The sequence below is a fragment of the Trachemys scripta genome, chromosome 11 (assembly GCF_013100865.1).
Source record: "Trachemys scripta elegans isolate TJP31775 chromosome 11, CAS_Tse_1.0, whole genome shotgun sequence".
Taxonomy (NCBI): domain Eukaryota; kingdom Metazoa; phylum Chordata; order Testudines; family Emydidae; genus Trachemys; species Trachemys scripta.
In genome coordinates, this window is record NC_048308.1 from 55,962,209 (window position 1) to 55,981,265 (window position 19,057).

At 42.1% G+C, this 19,057-nt stretch overlaps 1 protein-coding gene across 1 annotated transcript in view; it reads left to right on the plus strand.

The window, feature by feature from the left end:
• Window positions 1–10,791, plus strand: part of SGO2 (shugoshin 2) — a 39,444-nt gene extending 28,653 nt beyond the window's left edge. The window contains exons 10-12 of the mRNA XM_034785659.1: window positions 2,479–4,521; window positions 7,628–7,772; window positions 10,073–10,791. Coding sequence (XP_034641550.1) covers window positions 2,479–4,521; window positions 7,628–7,772; window positions 10,073–10,178 — 2,294 coding nt within the window. The 3' untranslated portion in view covers window positions 10,179–10,791. The remainder of the gene's footprint in view (window positions 1–2,478; window positions 4,522–7,627; window positions 7,773–10,072) is intronic.
• Window positions 10,792–19,057: the final 8,266 nt, after the last annotated feature.

Here is a 19,057-nt window from a genome sequence, read left to right on the forward strand (position 1 = left end):
GCTGGGTGCTTGACCCCCCCACCCCCCGACCCCACCTCTGCACTGCCTCTTCCCATCCCTGCTAATTTTACCCGCTAATTTTTCCCCATGGGTGCTCCAGTTCCGGAGCACCCACGGAGTTGGTGCCTATGCTTACATCTCTCCAACAGCACTGATGGTACCTTCACTGGAACCCAAATCAGCCTTTTCCTCCTCAGGAGCTTCAGAACCATTGAAGGAACCACTCCTCCTGTACCACCCTTATCCATTTCCCAGGAGCCCCATTCGCCCTGGGACTAACCACCGCCTAATCTGACTAGGAGTCACTGGTACCCCATACCATGGGGATCTCCATGGCCACCTGTTGACCCCTCTTACTGGCCATATTGGGGACCCTTGCACCAGTACCCTCTTTCAGAATCTATCCAATCCTCCAGGGAGTCGCTACCTGCCTCCCCTCTGAGGTAACCATCAATTTAACCCCAGATCTGATGATGAAGGAGGAACGCTGCACTCCGGTTCTGGCAGTTCTACCAGAAAGGCCGGACAACCATCAACATCCCTCTTCCCTCCAGATGACTTCAGGCAGTTCCAAGATCTGCTGTGCAGAGTCACCGGAGGACTTCAGATTGCATAGAGGAGACCGAGGACTCCCAACACAAACTCTAGGACATCCTCCACACCTGTGGACTTACAAGAATAGCCCTCCTGATTAATGATCCCATACTAGAGCTGGCTAGGACAGTGTGGCACACCCATGCCACTGGCATGTCTACCCTCCCAAGGGGCAGAGAGACGTTATGTGCTGGCTAAGAGTTCAGAATTCTTATTCTCTCACCAAGCTTCCAACTCATTGTTGGTTCAGGCTGCTTTTGAAAGGTCCAGGCAACAACTCCCCAGATCTGCTCCCACAGATAAGGAGGGTAAACACTTAGATCTGCTGGGGAGGAAGGTTTTCTCATCCTCCAGTCTTCAGTTCAGGATAGCCAGTTATCAAGAGCTATTGGCTAAATATGATTTCCTGAACTATGCTAAGAGGAATTCACCAACAGCCTCCCACAGCAGGATCATACTCATTTCCAAGCTGTGATAGAGGAAGAAAAGTTAATAGCCTGAATTGGCCTCCAATCTTCAGTCAATACGACCTGTCTTCCTCTAGGGCCATGGCAACTGCTATTGTTACCCGCACCCTTTCCCCTTTGCTTTGGATCTTGTCTGATTCATGGTGGAGAAGGAAGTGAAGAGGCGGTCGGTCTGCCCTGCCCTTTATTGCCTTGGTTGGAGGCACAAGGCAAACCAGGGTGCATGCATGGACCAACAGACTCTACTTTCAAATTCTCCGACTCCAGGGGCATATGGTGCATGTGTAACCACACTGTGGAATACATATAGGGACCACATATTTTGAAGAGCCTCCAGTTACAGGTAAGTAAACTCATCTACTTCTGACAGTAAAGGTTGCATCCTCTTCACCAGATGTAGATATAAACATGTATTCCAGGTCATTGCTGTTGTGCAACTAGGGCTCAAACTGCACTTTTCAGTTGCAAACTTGGGCAAACAATTGTAGAACAGAAGCCCGAAGGACTTCTGTCATATCCTCCAGCTCTCTTTCCTCAACATACTATTATCACTTCAGTCATCTCTGCATTGAGGTTTTTTAGACCATCTATTCTTCAATCTCAACCAGATGTTATCTGTGGTGTTCAATGCTATTATCTGGGCTGAATGAGTGAGAAAGGGGGAGATATAAAGCTGGATGTTATTTGTATGCCAAAATCATTGCACCCTGAGCCTCGAATTTTCTTGACCCTTGTAATTCTGGGAACACGCCTGGTTTTGGCACATTTTATGTATTGGTCAGTGATCTTCTGGTAATGGATGAAGATCAGCTGTCCATACTGATATTTTAAGATCTATACTAGTGGTTCTCAACCCAATCAGCACACAGATGCGGCCCATGTGATATCCTTTGGGCCATATAGGTAGTATATATATTGTATGGATGCAGCCCACATAACACATAGAGAGCTGCATATGCAGCCTACAATGGTAAATAGGTTGAGAACCACTGCGCTATACCGTTGAATAGAAGTGGTAATGATATGGAACTCTGTGGTAACCCTAACTTGAGAACCCTTGGAGGGACAGAGCAGTTGCCCATAACTATCCATTGTGATATCTCCAAGAGAAAAAAAATAAAGTCACACTAAAGCAGCATCGTTGTTCCATTAGAATTCAAAAGTTAGTAGCACCTCCTGATTGACACTGTGGAAGGCTGTTGATAGACTCTGGGGGGGAGAGGTATACTATATACGGTACAGTATACTATGTATAAAGTATAGTACAACACTTCACCTAAAATGGGCATCTACATATTTCTGGTGCAAACTTCAGTAATCCATGCTAGTCTGATAGCTATAAGTAAGTGTGAAATGCACATTTTGGATACTATTTTACTTTTGTTAAGTCACTAACATTCACTTGCTTTGGTTGCAGAAAATCAGCCATGTACATTACTAAGCTCCAATAGTGCCCTCATGTCTGATCTGGATAATGTGCCATCTGTGGGACAGTCTGAAGAGTTTACAAAACCACATGATAGTCCATTACCACTCTGTGGAAATGTGACTGAAAGGAAAAAACATGCAACATCTTGTAGATCAAACACTGATGCAGGTATAGCGGATTTTAATAAAAAAGTGACCCCAAATAATGTGTCAGATTGGAGCATTGACGAGGGCAACACCACCAATGAAATGAGTGTGCAAGCAAAACCAAATGTGTTGTCTCATCCTGATTCACCACTTCACCCTAGCAATGAATTTAAGACAAATTCAAATGAGGTCCATTTTGGTAACCAGCTAAAGCCCGAGGAAACTGTTTATGATACTGAAATGGAACTGACTGCCAGTGATGTGGGTAAGATACTCACAATTACATCAAAAGCCAAAAATAAAAGGAATAGTAATGCCAAAACTGATAAAATTTCAGCAAATTTGAGAAAAGTGAGGTATTCAAACACTGGAAAAAAAGATAAAGAGAAAATTAAAAGCAATCCTAAAGGCAGTTCAGATTTTCATAGTGAAAAAAGGCACAAAAATACTGAAAAGATTATAGATTCAAACACTAGTGAATCAGACACTCCAAAGTTTCGGTTGGAGGCAGAACAGATGGCTAAAAGGAATGCTTTGGGAGAGCTGACACTACAAAGGACTGATGAACATGATGTACAGTATTCCCAATACAACAATAAAGCTACCAGAAGGACGTATCTAGTTAATTTAGCAAGCCCAAGTAAACAACAAAAAACTGATTTACAACAGAAAATAAACAAACAAATTCTCTCAGAAAGATTAGAAAATATAGACAAGTTCCAAAACCCAGATTCTAGCTCATCTAATAGCAAGGCCCCATCAAAAGATTATTGTACTAAAAGTGTGCCATGTATAGAAAACCACATCTCCGGCGTATTGTCTTTACAGCAGGACTTAGTGGATGTAAATAAGAAACATATCAAACCAAAAAGAAATGGCAAGACTTTCCAAATCCCTTCTACAATGAGCAAAACAAATGACTGTAGAGAAGAAATTGAGGAGCATTCAGCCAGTAGTTCAAAACAGCCTGGAGCAAAGGCATGCAAACCTGATTGCAAGACAAAACAACACCAGAAGAGTGAATGTCACAAAAAAGATAATTACAGTGACAGGAGAGAACCACAGACTTCTAGTCACTGTGTAGATATAAAAAAAATAGAACGAAAGAGTAATAAGGTTTCGCTGGGCAGTTCAAAGAATGTATTGGCAAAAGCTAGCCTGAAAACTAATATACAGCCAGATGATTTTACACAGTGCACACTTTCTGTAAGGCAAGAGTTAAAAAACGAGAACATATTGCACACTGATATTGTTCATGGAAACAAAATTACAAATACTCAGCAAATTCAGGGAATTTTAGATATTAAGAGCAGTGTAACTGTAAACAAACAGTGGGCTAGATCTTCCTTGAAGAAGGTGGATGAATATAATGTTAATATGTTAAAGAAAGGGGTAGACCGTATATCAAAGGCAAATAAAAAGACTTGTATTGTCATTTCTCCAGATGATCAGATTAAAAACAATGAGAGGCTTATTTCTGAGACCAGGCTAGAAGAATGTGACATCAGGCAAATTGACCAGGTGGAACAGAATATTTTAGATGACCAAAAGGTCAGAACAGGGAGAGATCCCTTCATGAACAAGTTGATCAATAAATCAGTATTAACGAACATTATGATTGAAGAACCATGCCTTTTAAAATTCTCACCTGTGACCTGTTCTAAGGATATGCTGTTTAATTCATGCAACTTTTTGCAGGAGGGTCTCCCACATGTGGAGCTCTCTGCTGTTGATTACCATAAAATTTCAGAAAACTTCCCTGTACTGAAGAACTCTGAAATCTTTGAAAAATCTAACTATGAGAAAGTATTGTGCGCTAACAGAGCAAAGAAGATGGAGACAGATTTTAAAGTGTCTTGCCAAAAACTCTCAGGAACAGGCAGTGGTAAGTATTTGAGTAGAGAAAGAGATAAGGAAATTTCTTCAGCGTTTCTCAAATGCAGCCACTGTGGCCACATGCGGCCACCAGGGGCTTTTCTTGCGGTCACAGCCTCCTGAGCTGTGATGGGGGGGAGGGCAAAGTAGAGCCCCCTCCCCCTCTCTGTTGCTCCTGGATGCTGGGGCCAGCAGCAGGGATTGGGCCCTGCCCCCCTCTGGGAGACACCTGGGGCACAATGCTGGAGGAGCAGGCAGCCAGTGAGTTCTCCACCTTCCCAAGGGTGGTGGGGCTCAGGCTTTGGGCTTCAGCCCTGGGGTGGCAGGGCAGCAGGCTCTGGTCGTGGGGCTTCGGGATTCAACTGGGCTCTGGCTGTGCAGTGGCAGGCCACAGGCTCCAGCCACATGGTTTCAGGTTCTATCCATGGACCCCATCCTCCAGCCGTGGAGCTTCATGCTCTGGCCGCAGGGTTTTAGGCTCCAGCCTCCCACCCACATCTGCCCTGGCCCCCACTGCCTCTCCCAACCCTCCATCCAGGCCTTAATTTGTCCCCAGGCTTGCCAGGGCTGAGTAAATCTGCTATGAAAAGTGATACTTATATGTTTGTTAATATCACTTCTCACAACAGACTTACTAGCTAGCAATACATAAATTACAATGATTTGGATGTATATATGTGCATATTTATTTAGTTTTTCTAAAGCTAATCAAGTATTTTAGGAAAAAGTGTGAGAGTTGCCACCAGCAAGAGTTGGTTTCCGCACTCTGAGACCACCAAAAAATTTGTCCTGAGAACCCCTGTGATTGTGTAATGCCTTGTACAAAGGAAAGGTAACTTCTTTTAGTATTGCCTGTATAGATCGCCACTCTTAAGCACCATCAAAGATAAGTAATGCAGGAGTAGAACTGGAAGGACTGAGAACCACTGAGGGGGTTTTCTTCGGTTACACTAGCTAATATTCTTATTGGTTTATAATATATCCCAGAATCATGTTTAGCCCAAGCAACTTTAAGTTGTTTACAATCTCAGACAATCAACCTGATAGTGCCTCTACTATCTTTGCAATGAATGTGATAGAATTACGCTGAAAGATTTGCTCTGGAATATTTAAAAATGGAACAGTTCAGGAGGGCAAGCTGCCATCTGTTTCACTGCTGTATAAGGGGCAAATAACAATGTAAAGGTTTATTAGACTCTTCTTGCAAATGGACGATAGAGCCAAGAGTATTTTCCATTTACTGCTCTTACAGTTCCCACCAGTATGAAATTTCATTAAGAATACTCTAACTTCAACATGAATTCTGAGAACTTTGCAAAGAATACCTTGTTCAGAACTTCTCTGATATCTGTCTATAAGGATACTTTGAAGTGCCAGCCTGCCTATTTTTCTAATATTCTAATATTTTTCTAATATTCAGAAAAGAAGTTCAAACTTTTCAATAGTCTGGAAGGAATACTGAAATTGCTTACAATATATAGTCTCATTCAACTGTTGTACTTCTGCATTACAGGAGATAAAGAGTCATATAAAGGAACCATCTGTGCCAATATTTAAACATGCTACAATGTTTAGCTTGAAGGTCTCAGAGCATAAGTGTGCCTATATAGTTGAGGTCTACCTTGTATAGATGTTTTCAAAGGGCACCTGGCATACCTAGCAGCTCTGACTCATACATGGTGGGGTTTTTTTTTAATAAAAATGCACCCCTTATCAATGTCTCTGCAGCCTTGACAGTTTAAACAAATTATGTTAACCATTGTTAAACTAGTTAGACTTCATAAATCAGGAATAAACATAACATCAATACTTCCTATTTCTACTTCTTTTTTCAATAGTCTTAGAAAACAGATGGACTTCCCCCATGCACTGAAGGTCAGCAACCTCAGTTTATGTTGGACTGATAATGACTGAATTCCTGAGTAGACCGTATAACTACATGAGTATAAATTACATCCAGACATGAGTAGGAAGCCAGCACATCGCTCACCCGCGCCGCTTCTCACCGCCCCCATTGGCCCAGGATGGCGAACTGCGGCCAGTGGGGGCCGCGATCGGCCAAACCTGCCACGTCAGCAGGTAAATAAAACTGGCCCAGCCCGCCAGGGTGCTTACCCTGGCGAGCTGCATGCCCAGTGTTGCCGACCCGTGATATAAGATGTACCTATCTACATGCATTGAATCTGAAACCACGTAGGAGGCACAGAAGCGTTTAGTGTGTTTCTCAGTTCTCCCAAGAGTTTAGAGAATCTCCATATTATTTCAACTTGGATTCCTCTATATGCTAAATCGTTTTAGGGATTTTGAGAGGAAATCTGATGTATGGTGAAGATCTTTGAAACTTGGATAAGGAAATGTAAATCATTTCAGTATTTCTCCCAAATTATCAAAAGTGTTTGACCTTCTGATTCCAAATTAAAGTGGCTGTTGAAAAGATTGGATGGCATTCTGAAATGTCCTTAGTAAAATCAGAAGGCTATGGGGAAGCTCAAATTAAAAAATAATTTTCCTACCAAAGCTGCCTAATTTTTTGATACAGTACTTATGTTTCCCTATTATATGCTTTATGGCAGGAAGGGAACTGAGAAATTTTCCAAACTCTCTAGATCTCTCCACAGTTTAAGGATATGTGACTCAATTCATCATTTCGCTGTGGCCCCTTTCTGCAGCTCTGTAGACGTATATGAGCATTAAAGTTAGCAGGTGCTGCTTCCAGGGAATTCCCTTGGCAATAAGAAAAGTCTCCACAAGGTGATTCTGTGCATCCCCAGGCATTTGAGGCCATGAGTGTAGCACAGCGGTACTCTGGCAATTCCTGACTGCTACAACAACCTCTTGGGGTCATAGGAAGCCAGGTCCAACTTACAGCAGCCCTGAGCTTTTTCTAGTTTGCTAGCCCTCAACTGGCTCCAGAATATTTCTTTATCCCTATCCATCAGTCCTGTGCTGAGTGGAACTTGGATTCACTGAGAATCAGGTCCATGTGATTCCAAAGTAGGAACTGTACCCAGAGAACTTTAGTTAACAAATATTAGCTTTCAGGTGTTTTTAAAAGGTTTAATCAGTGATTCAGAAATTACTTGAAATGAAAGATGGAAGCGTAACTGTATTCACAGGTAGAAAGGCCCTGCAAGATCAGACAAATACCAGTTTATACTCCGACACTTCCTTGCCTAAACTCCAGAACATTTTAGAAAAAAACTCAATACCAGCTAGACGGAGACGAACCTCGGTTTGCTACAAAGAACCCAAAATAAGCAGGTCAGTATAAGTAAGGTATTTGTTTTTCTTTCAGCAAATTGTTATTGCATCAGTGTTACTGAAATATCCCTATCAGATATCTCTCTGGTTTATTTCTTGACATGCATGTCATATCTAAAATTATCTGGGACGCTATACTGAATAGCTAGATTGGTTATGTTTATACTCCCAAGTTAGTATTTTAATTGAAGAGTTAAATGACCCTGATTCATTCCTGTGTTACTTCACTTTTATGCTAGTATAACTCACTGAAGTCAGTGTAGTTTTGCCAACATAAAACTGGAGTAATGCAGTGGAGAATCAGGCAGTATGTTTCCAACAGTTAGTAATGGGGTGTGTACACACATAGTTGTAGATACCTAACATTTGGACTTTCAGTATTCATTAAGAAAGCTAGCATTTTAAAGTATGTCAGGAGTAGATTTTTTTATTCCTATTGAACTTTGATTTTTTTCAAGAGTATATAGTAGTGTCTTGAGTTTAGTTTGACCCTTTAACCATCTCCAGTGGTCTTTCTGTGTCCAATTTCTATGTCCAATTTGCTGCTTTTGGAAATCTGATCTCTCAGCTAGTTCACTTTTAATTAGCTATTTTTTTCTATTGTACTATCCAAGATCATTTTGAAAGAATATCCATCTTTTATGTAAGGATTAAGGCTGCCTAAGAGCAGGTCACTTTGGGTTGATTGTAACATGACTTAGATGATGATAATAAGGCTGAAGTCCCAGTGGTTTTAACTATAGTGCATTGAGTCTTGCGGCATTGATAGCCAAAACATCACTGCTATTTTGAAATGTAATTTATATATAAAAACAATGAAAATGTGTCTGTGTATTTACTAAATAGGATAGATGGGCACTAAATGGGCACTCTCTCTCTGATACCCATTCAAAGGACTCCATGGGCTGGTATACACTACACAGTTAGGTCGATATAAGGCAGCTAATGTCGACCTAATTATGCCATTGTCTAAACTACAGCCTTCTCCCACCAATGTAAGTGCCCTACTACACCAACGTAATAACTCCACCTCCATGAGAGGCGTAAGACTTATGTCAGTGTAGTTAGGATGATGCAGTGTCCCTGTAGACACTGTATTCCTTACATCTGCTGTTTTGTCAATTTCACAGCAGGAGCCTTGAAATAGACAAGAAAGCCCCCACTACCCTGGAGAGCTAGGCAGCTTCAAACCTGGCTCTGGGCTGGGACCTGGGGCGAGAAGCTGGGATGTCTTTGGACCCAGCTCCCGGCTGGGAGCCCGGACAAGAAGTCTGAGGGGCTCCCACCTGCTCCCTGCCAGGAGCCGGGCAGCCTTGTCAATTTTATGCCTGGGTGAGCCATGAAATTGACAAGGCTTCCCGACTTCTGGAGAACGGGGAAGAGAAGCCCTGGGCGGCTTCCTCTCACTCCTGGTAGGGAACGGGGAAGAGAAACTCCGGGTAGCTTCCCCTGCTCCCAGTGGAGACCATGGAGCGGTGGGGAGGGGGGACAGCTCACCAGAGCCTGTGGGGCAGCCAGGCTCCTGGCAGGGAGCTGCCTACAGAGCTCAGGGCCAGGCTCTCAGCTCCCCCCCACCACCACACCACCCTCTTAGGTCGGTGGAAGTGCTCCTGGTGAGGACATGCACCACAGACCTAAGGAGGGTAGTATGGATATGCACCACTGCAGTAATTACTGTAAGATGACCGAATATAGGTCGACTTACCTTTCTACTGTAGACATACTGTGTGTCAATCATTCTGTTGCAGCAGAAGAGCCCTCACAGTGGCAATACAGCCTTGTTCCAGTTTTTCTAAAAAAGAAAGTGACATCCAATTAAACAATGGAATAGAAGGGCTACAGATAAACCAGTCCAAAGAAAAACCAGACATCTCACCCTTTTGCAAATGCAATGCAAAACACTTTTTAAAACTTAGCCTTCCCCCAGTAAGTTGTTCACACACTCCCTTATACATGAACATAATTAAATAAAAAGAACCTCCTAAATTAATCAAGCTATTTCTTCTACAATCTGGGAAGCAAAAAAGAAAAATATTATTTCTACATTTAAATACTTGGAAATTGGTCAGATGCGAAGGTGATGTGTGCCATATAGATACACATGTAGTAAAGTTTTGAGGGTTATCAACTTCTAAAGTAATTTCTAAATATACTGGAATTTCAGAAATGTGTGCTTTCCATAAAACCTCTGAGCAACTTCAGTACACCAAGCCCTAACTATTGTTTACCATTTTAAGAGTTGTGATATAACCTCTCATTATTTAAATAGCATTAATATTTTAATTCTTTCTTTTCTGCAGTAAATTGAGGCGTGGGGATCAGTTTACAGATATGGAATTTCTGAATTCCCCAGTCTTCAAAGTTAAAAATAAAAGAAGTTTCAAAAGTAAACCAAGACTAATCTGAGGAAGACAAGCAAGAAGAGAACTGCCTTTAAGAATAATACAAATTTTAAAATATATAATATCATATTTTTCAAAATTGGGTAAATCTTCCTTACTGTTCTTTTGTTTAACTAAGCTTGTTCAGGTTAACTAAACTTGTTCTGCTTACCTTCCAAAGTGGAGTTTTTTGTGACTGAGGTCCTGGTCTTACACTTCTTAGGCAGAATACCTCCCTGAGTAAGGCAAGTAGGATTAGAGACCCTACATTTGTGTTATGAACTTTTTCTCAATAACTTTAATCTGTTTCAAGACTGCTTACCATCTTTAAATTTAAAAAAAAGTTGGAAATTTTACTAAGAATAAAAACAAATCACTAGATTTTTGGGGGAAATCCATTGTGGTGTTTTCACAATACTAAGCAGATTTTTTTCTCATTCTGAAACAGACTCACAGACTAAATCTGGTGGCAACAGTCCCATGTATTCTTTTTTTTAATTACAAAATTATAATCCTATCATAAAACATAGAGCAAAACAAAATGTGATGGAATTCCCTGACTTTTATGGATTTGTTGGAATGTTGATGAAATTTTAATGAATTGTGTTGTATTGTTTTAGATTGAATTTCCCTTTTTCTGTGACGGAAAGAGTTGTGGAAAGCATATTAAAAAAATATACTCTTTCACTTGAAGATTTTCCACTTGGTTTCCTCTCTCAGTTCAGAATTGCAAAAGTCCTTGGTCCTCCAATTTTTTGATTTATTCATTATTATTTTTTAAAAATGTGTGAACAGATGAGTGGGGTACAAAGCTTGGGAAAGTTGCTAGACAAGGCTGGAAGACTTTGTAAGAAGCTCTATGTATCATACTGTTATTCAGCACTTACAGTATTCTTGGGGCTTTACAATACACAAGGCTAAAAACCCCATTCTCTTCCCCTCTAATCAGATCCATGCATGTGTACCCTCATTGACTTCAGTGGGGCGCTGCAGCAGCGCAGGAGACTGCACACACAAATTTGATTGCAGAATCTAGGGCCTTACAGGGATTTTTCCCCCTCATAATTATTGTAAACTTACTTCTTGTGATCCTTGAGAAAAGAAGGTTTAATACTTGGAACTCTGTGTGACGGGTTTGATCACAGAGACCCCGTTGGGACTGTCACCTGGTGTGCTGAGACTACCTCTGAGCCGGTTTTCCCTGCCAGTTTGGGACTCCAGAACCCTGTCTTGTTGAGCCAGACACACTAATCTGCTACAACACAGACCCTGAAAACGGCTTAGCAAGTGCTCCTGTTTCTAGCACCCAGACACCCAGCTCCCAATGGGATCCAAACCCCAAATAAATCCATTTTAATCTGTATAAAGCTTATACAGGGTAAACTCATAAATTGTCTGCCCTCTATAACACTGATAGAGAGATATGCACAGATGTTTGATCCCATGCGTCTGACGAAATGGGTATTCACCCATGAAAGCTTATGCTCCAATACATCTGTTAGTCTTAAAGGTGCCACAGGACTCTCTGTTGCTTTTTACAGGTATAAATTGCTTACTTTGGGTTAATTAATAAGCAAAAGTGATTTTATTAAGTATACAAGGTAGGATTTAAATGGTTCCAAGTAATAACAGACAGAACAAAGTAAGTTACCAAGCAAAATAAAACAAAACATGGAACTCTACTCCTAATACATTTAAGAAACTGAATACAGGTAAATTTCACCCTCAGAGATGTTCCAGTAAGCTTTTTTCACAGACTATACTCCTTTCTAGTCAGGGCCCAATCCTTTCCCCTGATACCATCCTTGTTCCAGCTCAGGTGGTAGGTAGGGGATTTCTCATGACTGCAGCCTCCTTTGTTCTGTTCCATCCCCTTATATAGCTTTGGCAGAAGGTGGGAATCTTTTGTCTCCCTGGGTCCCCACCCCTCCTTCTAAATAAAAAAGCACCAGGTTTAAGATGGATTCTAATACCAGGTGACATGGTCACACGTCCTGTAAGACGCCAAGCCTTCATTTTTCCTGGCCTGACTCACAGGAAGGCTTGCAAGTAAACAAAGCCATTTACAACCAATTGTCCTAGTTGATGTAAGCCATCAAGATTCCAAACCACCACTAATGGTCCACACTTTGCATAATTACAATAGAACCTTAGAGTTATATTTCATATTTCTAGTTTCAGATACAAGAATGATACATTTATACAGATAGAATAGCCACACTCAGTACATTATAAGCTTTGTAATACTACCTTACAAGAGACCTTTTGCATGAAGCATATTCCAGTTACATTATATTCACACTTATTAGCATATTTTCATAAAATCATATGGAGTGCAATGTCACACTCTGCACCCAAAATAACTTTACCCAATTCTCAGTTCTCTCCTTAACCATAACTACATTGTCATTACCATGTCACTACAGAAAGTGAAATTATTTGTTTTTACTTCCCCCATTGTTAATGTATATGGTTGTAATTAAAATGTTATATATTTCCCTTGGTATGGGAAGAAGGTAGTTTTCTAAGCCCTGCTATTTTCCTCCCATTCCCATCAACTTTTCACCACTAGCTGTAACAAGAGGGCTTTATGTAGCTTTCTCCAGAACTACCTGATACATGTGAAAGTTTGCCAGAGTGACTTGTTCCATATCACTTTCCTCCATGGCTAAGCACTTTTTCCATGTCAGAGGCAAAGGACAAAAGTAGAGTCCCCAAATGTAATTTTATGTGTCGAATGGTTGGGCCATTATGAAATGGACAGGCTTGACAATCTAATAGAAACTTTTCTCCCCTTCATTGTGATCACAAATGTGCTCACTTAGACTCTGATCCCATAGATGCTGACCATATTCTGCAGGATGCGGTGCAGCCTCATCTCCAGATAAGTGCAGCAGGAGTTGAGGATGCACAGCATCTCCAAGGTTTGGGCCCTTTGACACTATCTAGAGATTAAGCCTTGAATCAGGTGAGCTGCACTTCTTTCAAAGCTCCTCTCCTGCAAAAATATATAATCAAATGAAAAGAAATATAAACCTGTAGTTTATTTTGAATGTCTGGGATTCCCTAACAATTCCTAGGAAGTCATAGATAGTTTTCCAATTAAATATAGTATTAAAAATATTCTTCAGGATGTCAGCTAATACAATACAGAATACTACTTAACAGAAAAAACAAAGTGAAATGTGGTCTTCATAGTTTGAATCCTTTTGAGAAATGGTATATCTTCACTGGATTTTTTTAATGGAGTCAAGAGAAGGTACTTGTAGGGCTGGCTTCAGGCACCAGTGAAGGAAGCAGGTGCCTGGGGCGGCCAATAGAAAGGGGCGGCACTCAGTCCGGTATTGGGGCAGCACTTCCAGTCTGCAGCGGGAATTCGGCAGCGGATCCTTCAGCAACTTAGTCTTCAGCGGCAGCTCAACTCCGCTTCAGTCTTCGGCGGCAATTCAGCAGCGAGTCCTTCACTCCCTCTCGTCCCCTTCGGTGGCAGCTCAATCGGGTTTTTCTTTTTTTTTCGCCACTTGGGGCGGCAAAAAAGCTGGAACCGGCCCTGGGTACTTGACAAATATTAAGATGTAAGTACAAGGGGCAGGATAAAAAAGTTCTGAGATGGGTTGCTTTACAAAGAATTCATTTAATTTAAGAAATTTGTATTTCATCGTAAACTGCAAAAGCCATTCAAATAATTTTGAAACCATTATCACACCTGGTCAAAATACTGTTAGAATTTGAGTAATTAAGCATTAAAATAAATTTTAATTATATTCCACCTACTTTTTATGCAGACTATACCCAGTTGTTGCCTAGAGCTACACACATTTTTAATATAAATTTTCTTTTGTTACTTTTTTTGCTTTTTCTAGGTATTTCTTTTTGTCTTTGATAAACTTCTGCAATGAGGCACATCATATACAAGTACTACAATTTCAAGGAGATATTATTCTCCTACTACCTAATTTTCTGGGCTTTAAGGATCTTTCTCTTTTTCTCCCCTCCATTTTCTCATTATCCTATCAAAAGTGAGTCAAAAAGAAATTCTATATATCTACACCTTATCACCATTCATACCATGACTCCAGCTGTGGCTGATACCATTGGGTTTAGAAATGATTTTTTCTCTTTAATCCCTTAAATTAATAGATTCTAATTAGTGGTTAGAGAAATCTGACTCTATTTCTTCAACATAATCCAGTCCTAATAATTCATTGGAGAATATTTTCTCTACAATAGAAACACTTCAATCTACATTTTGTACTTTTGGTGTCAAAATTGGATTCCAAAATGAAATCATACATTCAGAACAATGCACTACAGCTTTAGAAAAAATTGGTGATGTTTAAGATTAAGGATATACTTATTTGAAATGATAGCACTAAACTCTACCTGGAATACACATTAAAGATAATGTGCTTGAGAGCTGTAAATTAGACTTGGGGAAAATGTTATTAAATCTATTAATATTTTAATTGCCTATATTTATTAATCTGTTGTTTAGAAACTATCATCAGTGAAGGGGTTTATTTAACCTCTTTGATTACAACTGATCCCTCTCTTTTTTTAATATAAACTCATAAAAGCAAAGAACAGTAGTGTTAGTAGTTGTCTCTGTCGTCGTGGGACTTTTCACTCCAGGGGCTGGGCATATCCCGGGCTTCAAGCTGTGTGCCTCATGCAGCATAACCCACACTCTTGCTGTCTAAAGTGTCTAGGGGAGTCTCACATTAAAGAGAAGTGCTTTATCTGCAGGGACTTCAGCCCTTGCATGAGAAAGGGATAGGGACATTCGGCTGAAAGCCATTCTAATGGAGGTGGCCCTCCGACCAGCACCTCAACATCCGTGCAGAGCACTCCCACAGCACTGTGCTCCTCCCGGCACCACTCTCCATCCCCAGTGCTGAGGAAGAGGCATAAGAAACAATGCACCAAGAGAGGGCATTCTCTGGTGCAGAAGAGAGACAAGCAGGGAACAGCTAGCATAATGAGACCCACGTTAGGCCACTCGACCTCCCCCGAGTCTCTGATGGTGCCGCTGACTCCCCCTAGAGTGCTGAGTTGAGTATGGGACCAGCCACCGACTCCTGGGAGCAGCCATAGGGTCAGTCATCTGTTGGCCCCTTCAACCTCAGAGGCTTTTCAAGTGGCAAACGACCTGCTGTCCCTCCCCATCCTGCTGATCCCTCAAGGTCCTCCATGGTCTTGATGCCATGGGCACTGGCTGCCGTTGGTCCCTGGTTCCCTGGCACTGCCCAGAGATGGAAGCGGGTACTGTACCGCCATGGTCTTCAGGGAAAGAGAATCCTCCTTGGAGTCAGAAGTGGAATCCTTTGCTCCACCCAAAACCTACCAGTACCCAGACTATACACCAGACTTTGCTACCGGCCCTCCTGCTGGCGTCTGGCCACCAGGCCACTGTCTGATGCAGTGTCAGTACTGGAATCCTTGAGAGTTTCTCCTGGTACTAGGCCCCACTCCCACTGGTCATAGTGGTGTCAGAAAGGTGGGCTACCATTTCTTGCTATCCGGCACCGGACCCTGACTCCAGTACCAACCCCAGTGCCAACATCCAGGAAATGGCCCTAATAGACATGGTGGAAGTAGAGGAGGTGGAGGGAGCCCCACCTCCAGCACAGGCCTCCTCCTCATCTCCGGACAAGGTGGTCGCAGGCTCTAGTAACCCGCTCCCTCAGGATGACTTCAGGGCCCACCAGGAGCTCCTGAAAAGGCTTACTGTGAACTTGGATCTGGAAGTTGAGAACTTAAGGAGTTAGCACACAGCCAAATCAATATCCTGGCTGCACTAGTTTCCTCCAGAGTGGCCTGGCCCATTAACAAAGCAGTGATGGGCCCCATCAGAACACTGTGGCAGACTCCTTCTTCTCTGCCCCACATCTCAAAAAGGGCAGAGAAGAAATACTATGTCCCAGCCAGCAGGTTTGAGTACCTTTACTCACACCAACACAAACAACAAGGAGCCCGGTGGCACCTTAAAACTAACAGATTTATTTGGGCATAAGCTTTCGTGGGTAAAACACCTCACTTCTTACTCACACCACTACCCCCGGGTCCCTGGTAGGACCCGGGGGTGGTAGAATCCGGCGGCGAATGAATGGGACAGACAGGGGCAGCCAAGTACCACCCCCAAAAATAGAGGTCAAGAGACTGACCTGTTTGGATGTAAGGTTTATTCAACTAGCAGTCTCCAGTTACGTATTATCTCCAGTCAGCAGGCCCTGCTGGGGAGGTGCAATTTTAATCTTTTGGTCTCATTGTCCAAATTTAAGGATTCCCTGCCACAGAAGTCAAGGGAAGAGTTCATGGACATCCAGGACCTCCCTCCAGTCAGCTCTGGATGTGGGCAACTCAGCAGCCAGAACTATGGCATTGGCAGTCACCATGAGGTGCTCTGCATGGCTCCAATCCTCTGGCCTTCCTCGCGAAGTTCAGCAGTCCATCCAGGGCCTCCTCTTTGACGACACCTCTCAGTTCTCTGAACAGTCTGACTTGAAGCTTCAAGAATTCAAGGGCTACCCTTCGCTCCTTGGGCCTTTACACGCCTCCAGCTTCCAGGAAGCACTTTAGGCCCCAGCAGCCTCCCAGGTTCGTGTCGCCTCCCAGGCAGGAGCCCTAAAAACGAAAAGGGAATGGTTATAAGTGATGTCAACCGCTCCCTCCTACCTCAGCCTCCCAGTCAGGCTCACATAGATACCGCAGCAGGGCCAGGCAGGCCTTTGAGGGCAATATACAAGTCTCGACTCCAGATCCATTCCCCTCTTTGTTTTTGACCACCTGTCACCCTTTAGACCAGCGTGGTCATATATAACATCAGATCATTTGGTACTGAATACAGTAACAGTGGGTTATACCCACCAATTTTCATCCACCCCTCCCTCCCTCCCTCCCTCCCGCCCTCCACTCCTGTCCCTCTTCAGGGACCCTTCTCATAAGCAGCTTCTTGCCCAGAAAGTGCAAGCCCTCCTAACTGTGGGGGCCTGTCGCCTATAGGACTAACCTGCTTGCTTGTATATATATATCTTTTCTTATAGTTTAAGTATTTGATGTATTGTAATAGGTTTATAGATTTATATTAAAGTAAGTTTGTCTGTAATGCAAGAGACCTACAGGCCATATCCTGTATGTTAAGCTAAGGCAAGGTTAACATATCTATATTAAGACCTTTTACTCAAAAAGCAAAGTTGACCTATAGCTTGTTACCTAAATACCCTGAGGGTCCTTTATAAATTCTGTGGAGCCTGATTCAAGACAATTAAAATTCTGCTACCAAACAGAAGTAAGTGTGATGGTTCTTGGGGTACCCCAGACTGTGAGTCACCTTGTTAGCCTCCTGCCTCTCCAGTAAAAGGGAGACTTGCTTATACTTAACAGTGTCAGTTCCGTGGCACCACCAGCCATCCAAACAATCTCCTCTGGGATATGCCAGTCCTCACTTTGTCTTGCAGGTTAATAATAGATGTACCTCAGTCCCTGAGCCTCTTTGATGCATTCCCCTGTAGTGTCCAGCCCCTTCTCTACTGAACACTCACAGAAGTACTGGGTCTGCTGTCCCCAAAGGAACAGAGTACAGCAGGTTGTATGATTCAGGTCAGGATCAGCAACTTGTTTAATACCACAGCAATTAAATATATTTATAGTGTAATCGACAATAAGTTTATTATCAAAAATTCAAGAGATAGTGAATAAGGTTACATATAAAACAAAATTATAACATGTTTTCTAGAGACTAAACAACAGGCTAAGCTCCTCTTTAAAGAAGTCTTATCTCACCCAAAATCTTTTTCAGTGTTTTCTACCAAGCCAGGCAGAGGTCCCATTTTCATTAATGTAGATGTGCTGTCCGCTCACTTCCTAGGTGCAGGATAAAGGCGTGCTTTTTGCCTTCTACTATATCCCCAAAGTTCATTATCTATACTCAGAGACAGTAAAACCCTCCATCCATTTCTCCCAGTGAGCACATGCTCCTCTGGGACCCAGAAGAAGAAAGGTCATATTTCAGAGCTCCCCTTCTTATTCGCAGCCCATCAGAGGAGAGAGAAAGAAAGAAAAAAGGCCAAAGAAGGTGAGACAAGAAAGGAGGAGAAAACTGAGATCAAATGGAAAAGAAGTATGGGGGGAAAGTATATTGTAAGGCTAGTATTGCTGTCAGTCAGCTGAACTTACCTAAACATACTCATTCTTAAAGTTGTATCGTTTTACACAACAGATTCTCCTCTGCTGAAATTCCCATGACCAAAGAGTGGGCTGTTTTCCCTCCTGAGACATGAGATGTCTGAATGTTAAAGAAGCTGGTGCAGATTTGTAGAACCAGTGTCTGCTATTAATTGTTTGAGTGGCGAGCACTATACACTGCATCCAAGGCCTGTTTAGCAGCACACATTATCACGATAACCTCCTGAGCAACATGATTTTTGATTACTAGAACACTCTTAATTGAACTAGAACAGTGAGTTTGGTTTCTTTATAAAATGTTTAACTCACGTTAGAAGCCCTGCATGAGGCTGAGGGCAGAATTCTGTCTTTACTGTGTAGAGCTTTTTACTTTAAAAATAAATTACTAAATAAGGCCCAATGCTGCAGACTTACACACTTGCTTTATTTCACACATGCACATAAATCTTTGTAGAATAAGGATCTAACCTTTTAATAGTATGTTCAACTCACAGCACAACAGTTCCTTTCTTTAGGGACTTTGCAATGAGATCATTGATCCTCATACCATTACATGGCCTTGTCTTACACTCAGGATGCGTAACTACGCCAGCTGCCCTGAGTATGATCTCATCTGAGACCTTAGGTATGAATTCAGGGCAGCTAGCATATCACTCCTCTGTGGCTATACTTCTATTTTGAATACATTAGCTCAATCAGAGTTAACATGGGTATATCTCC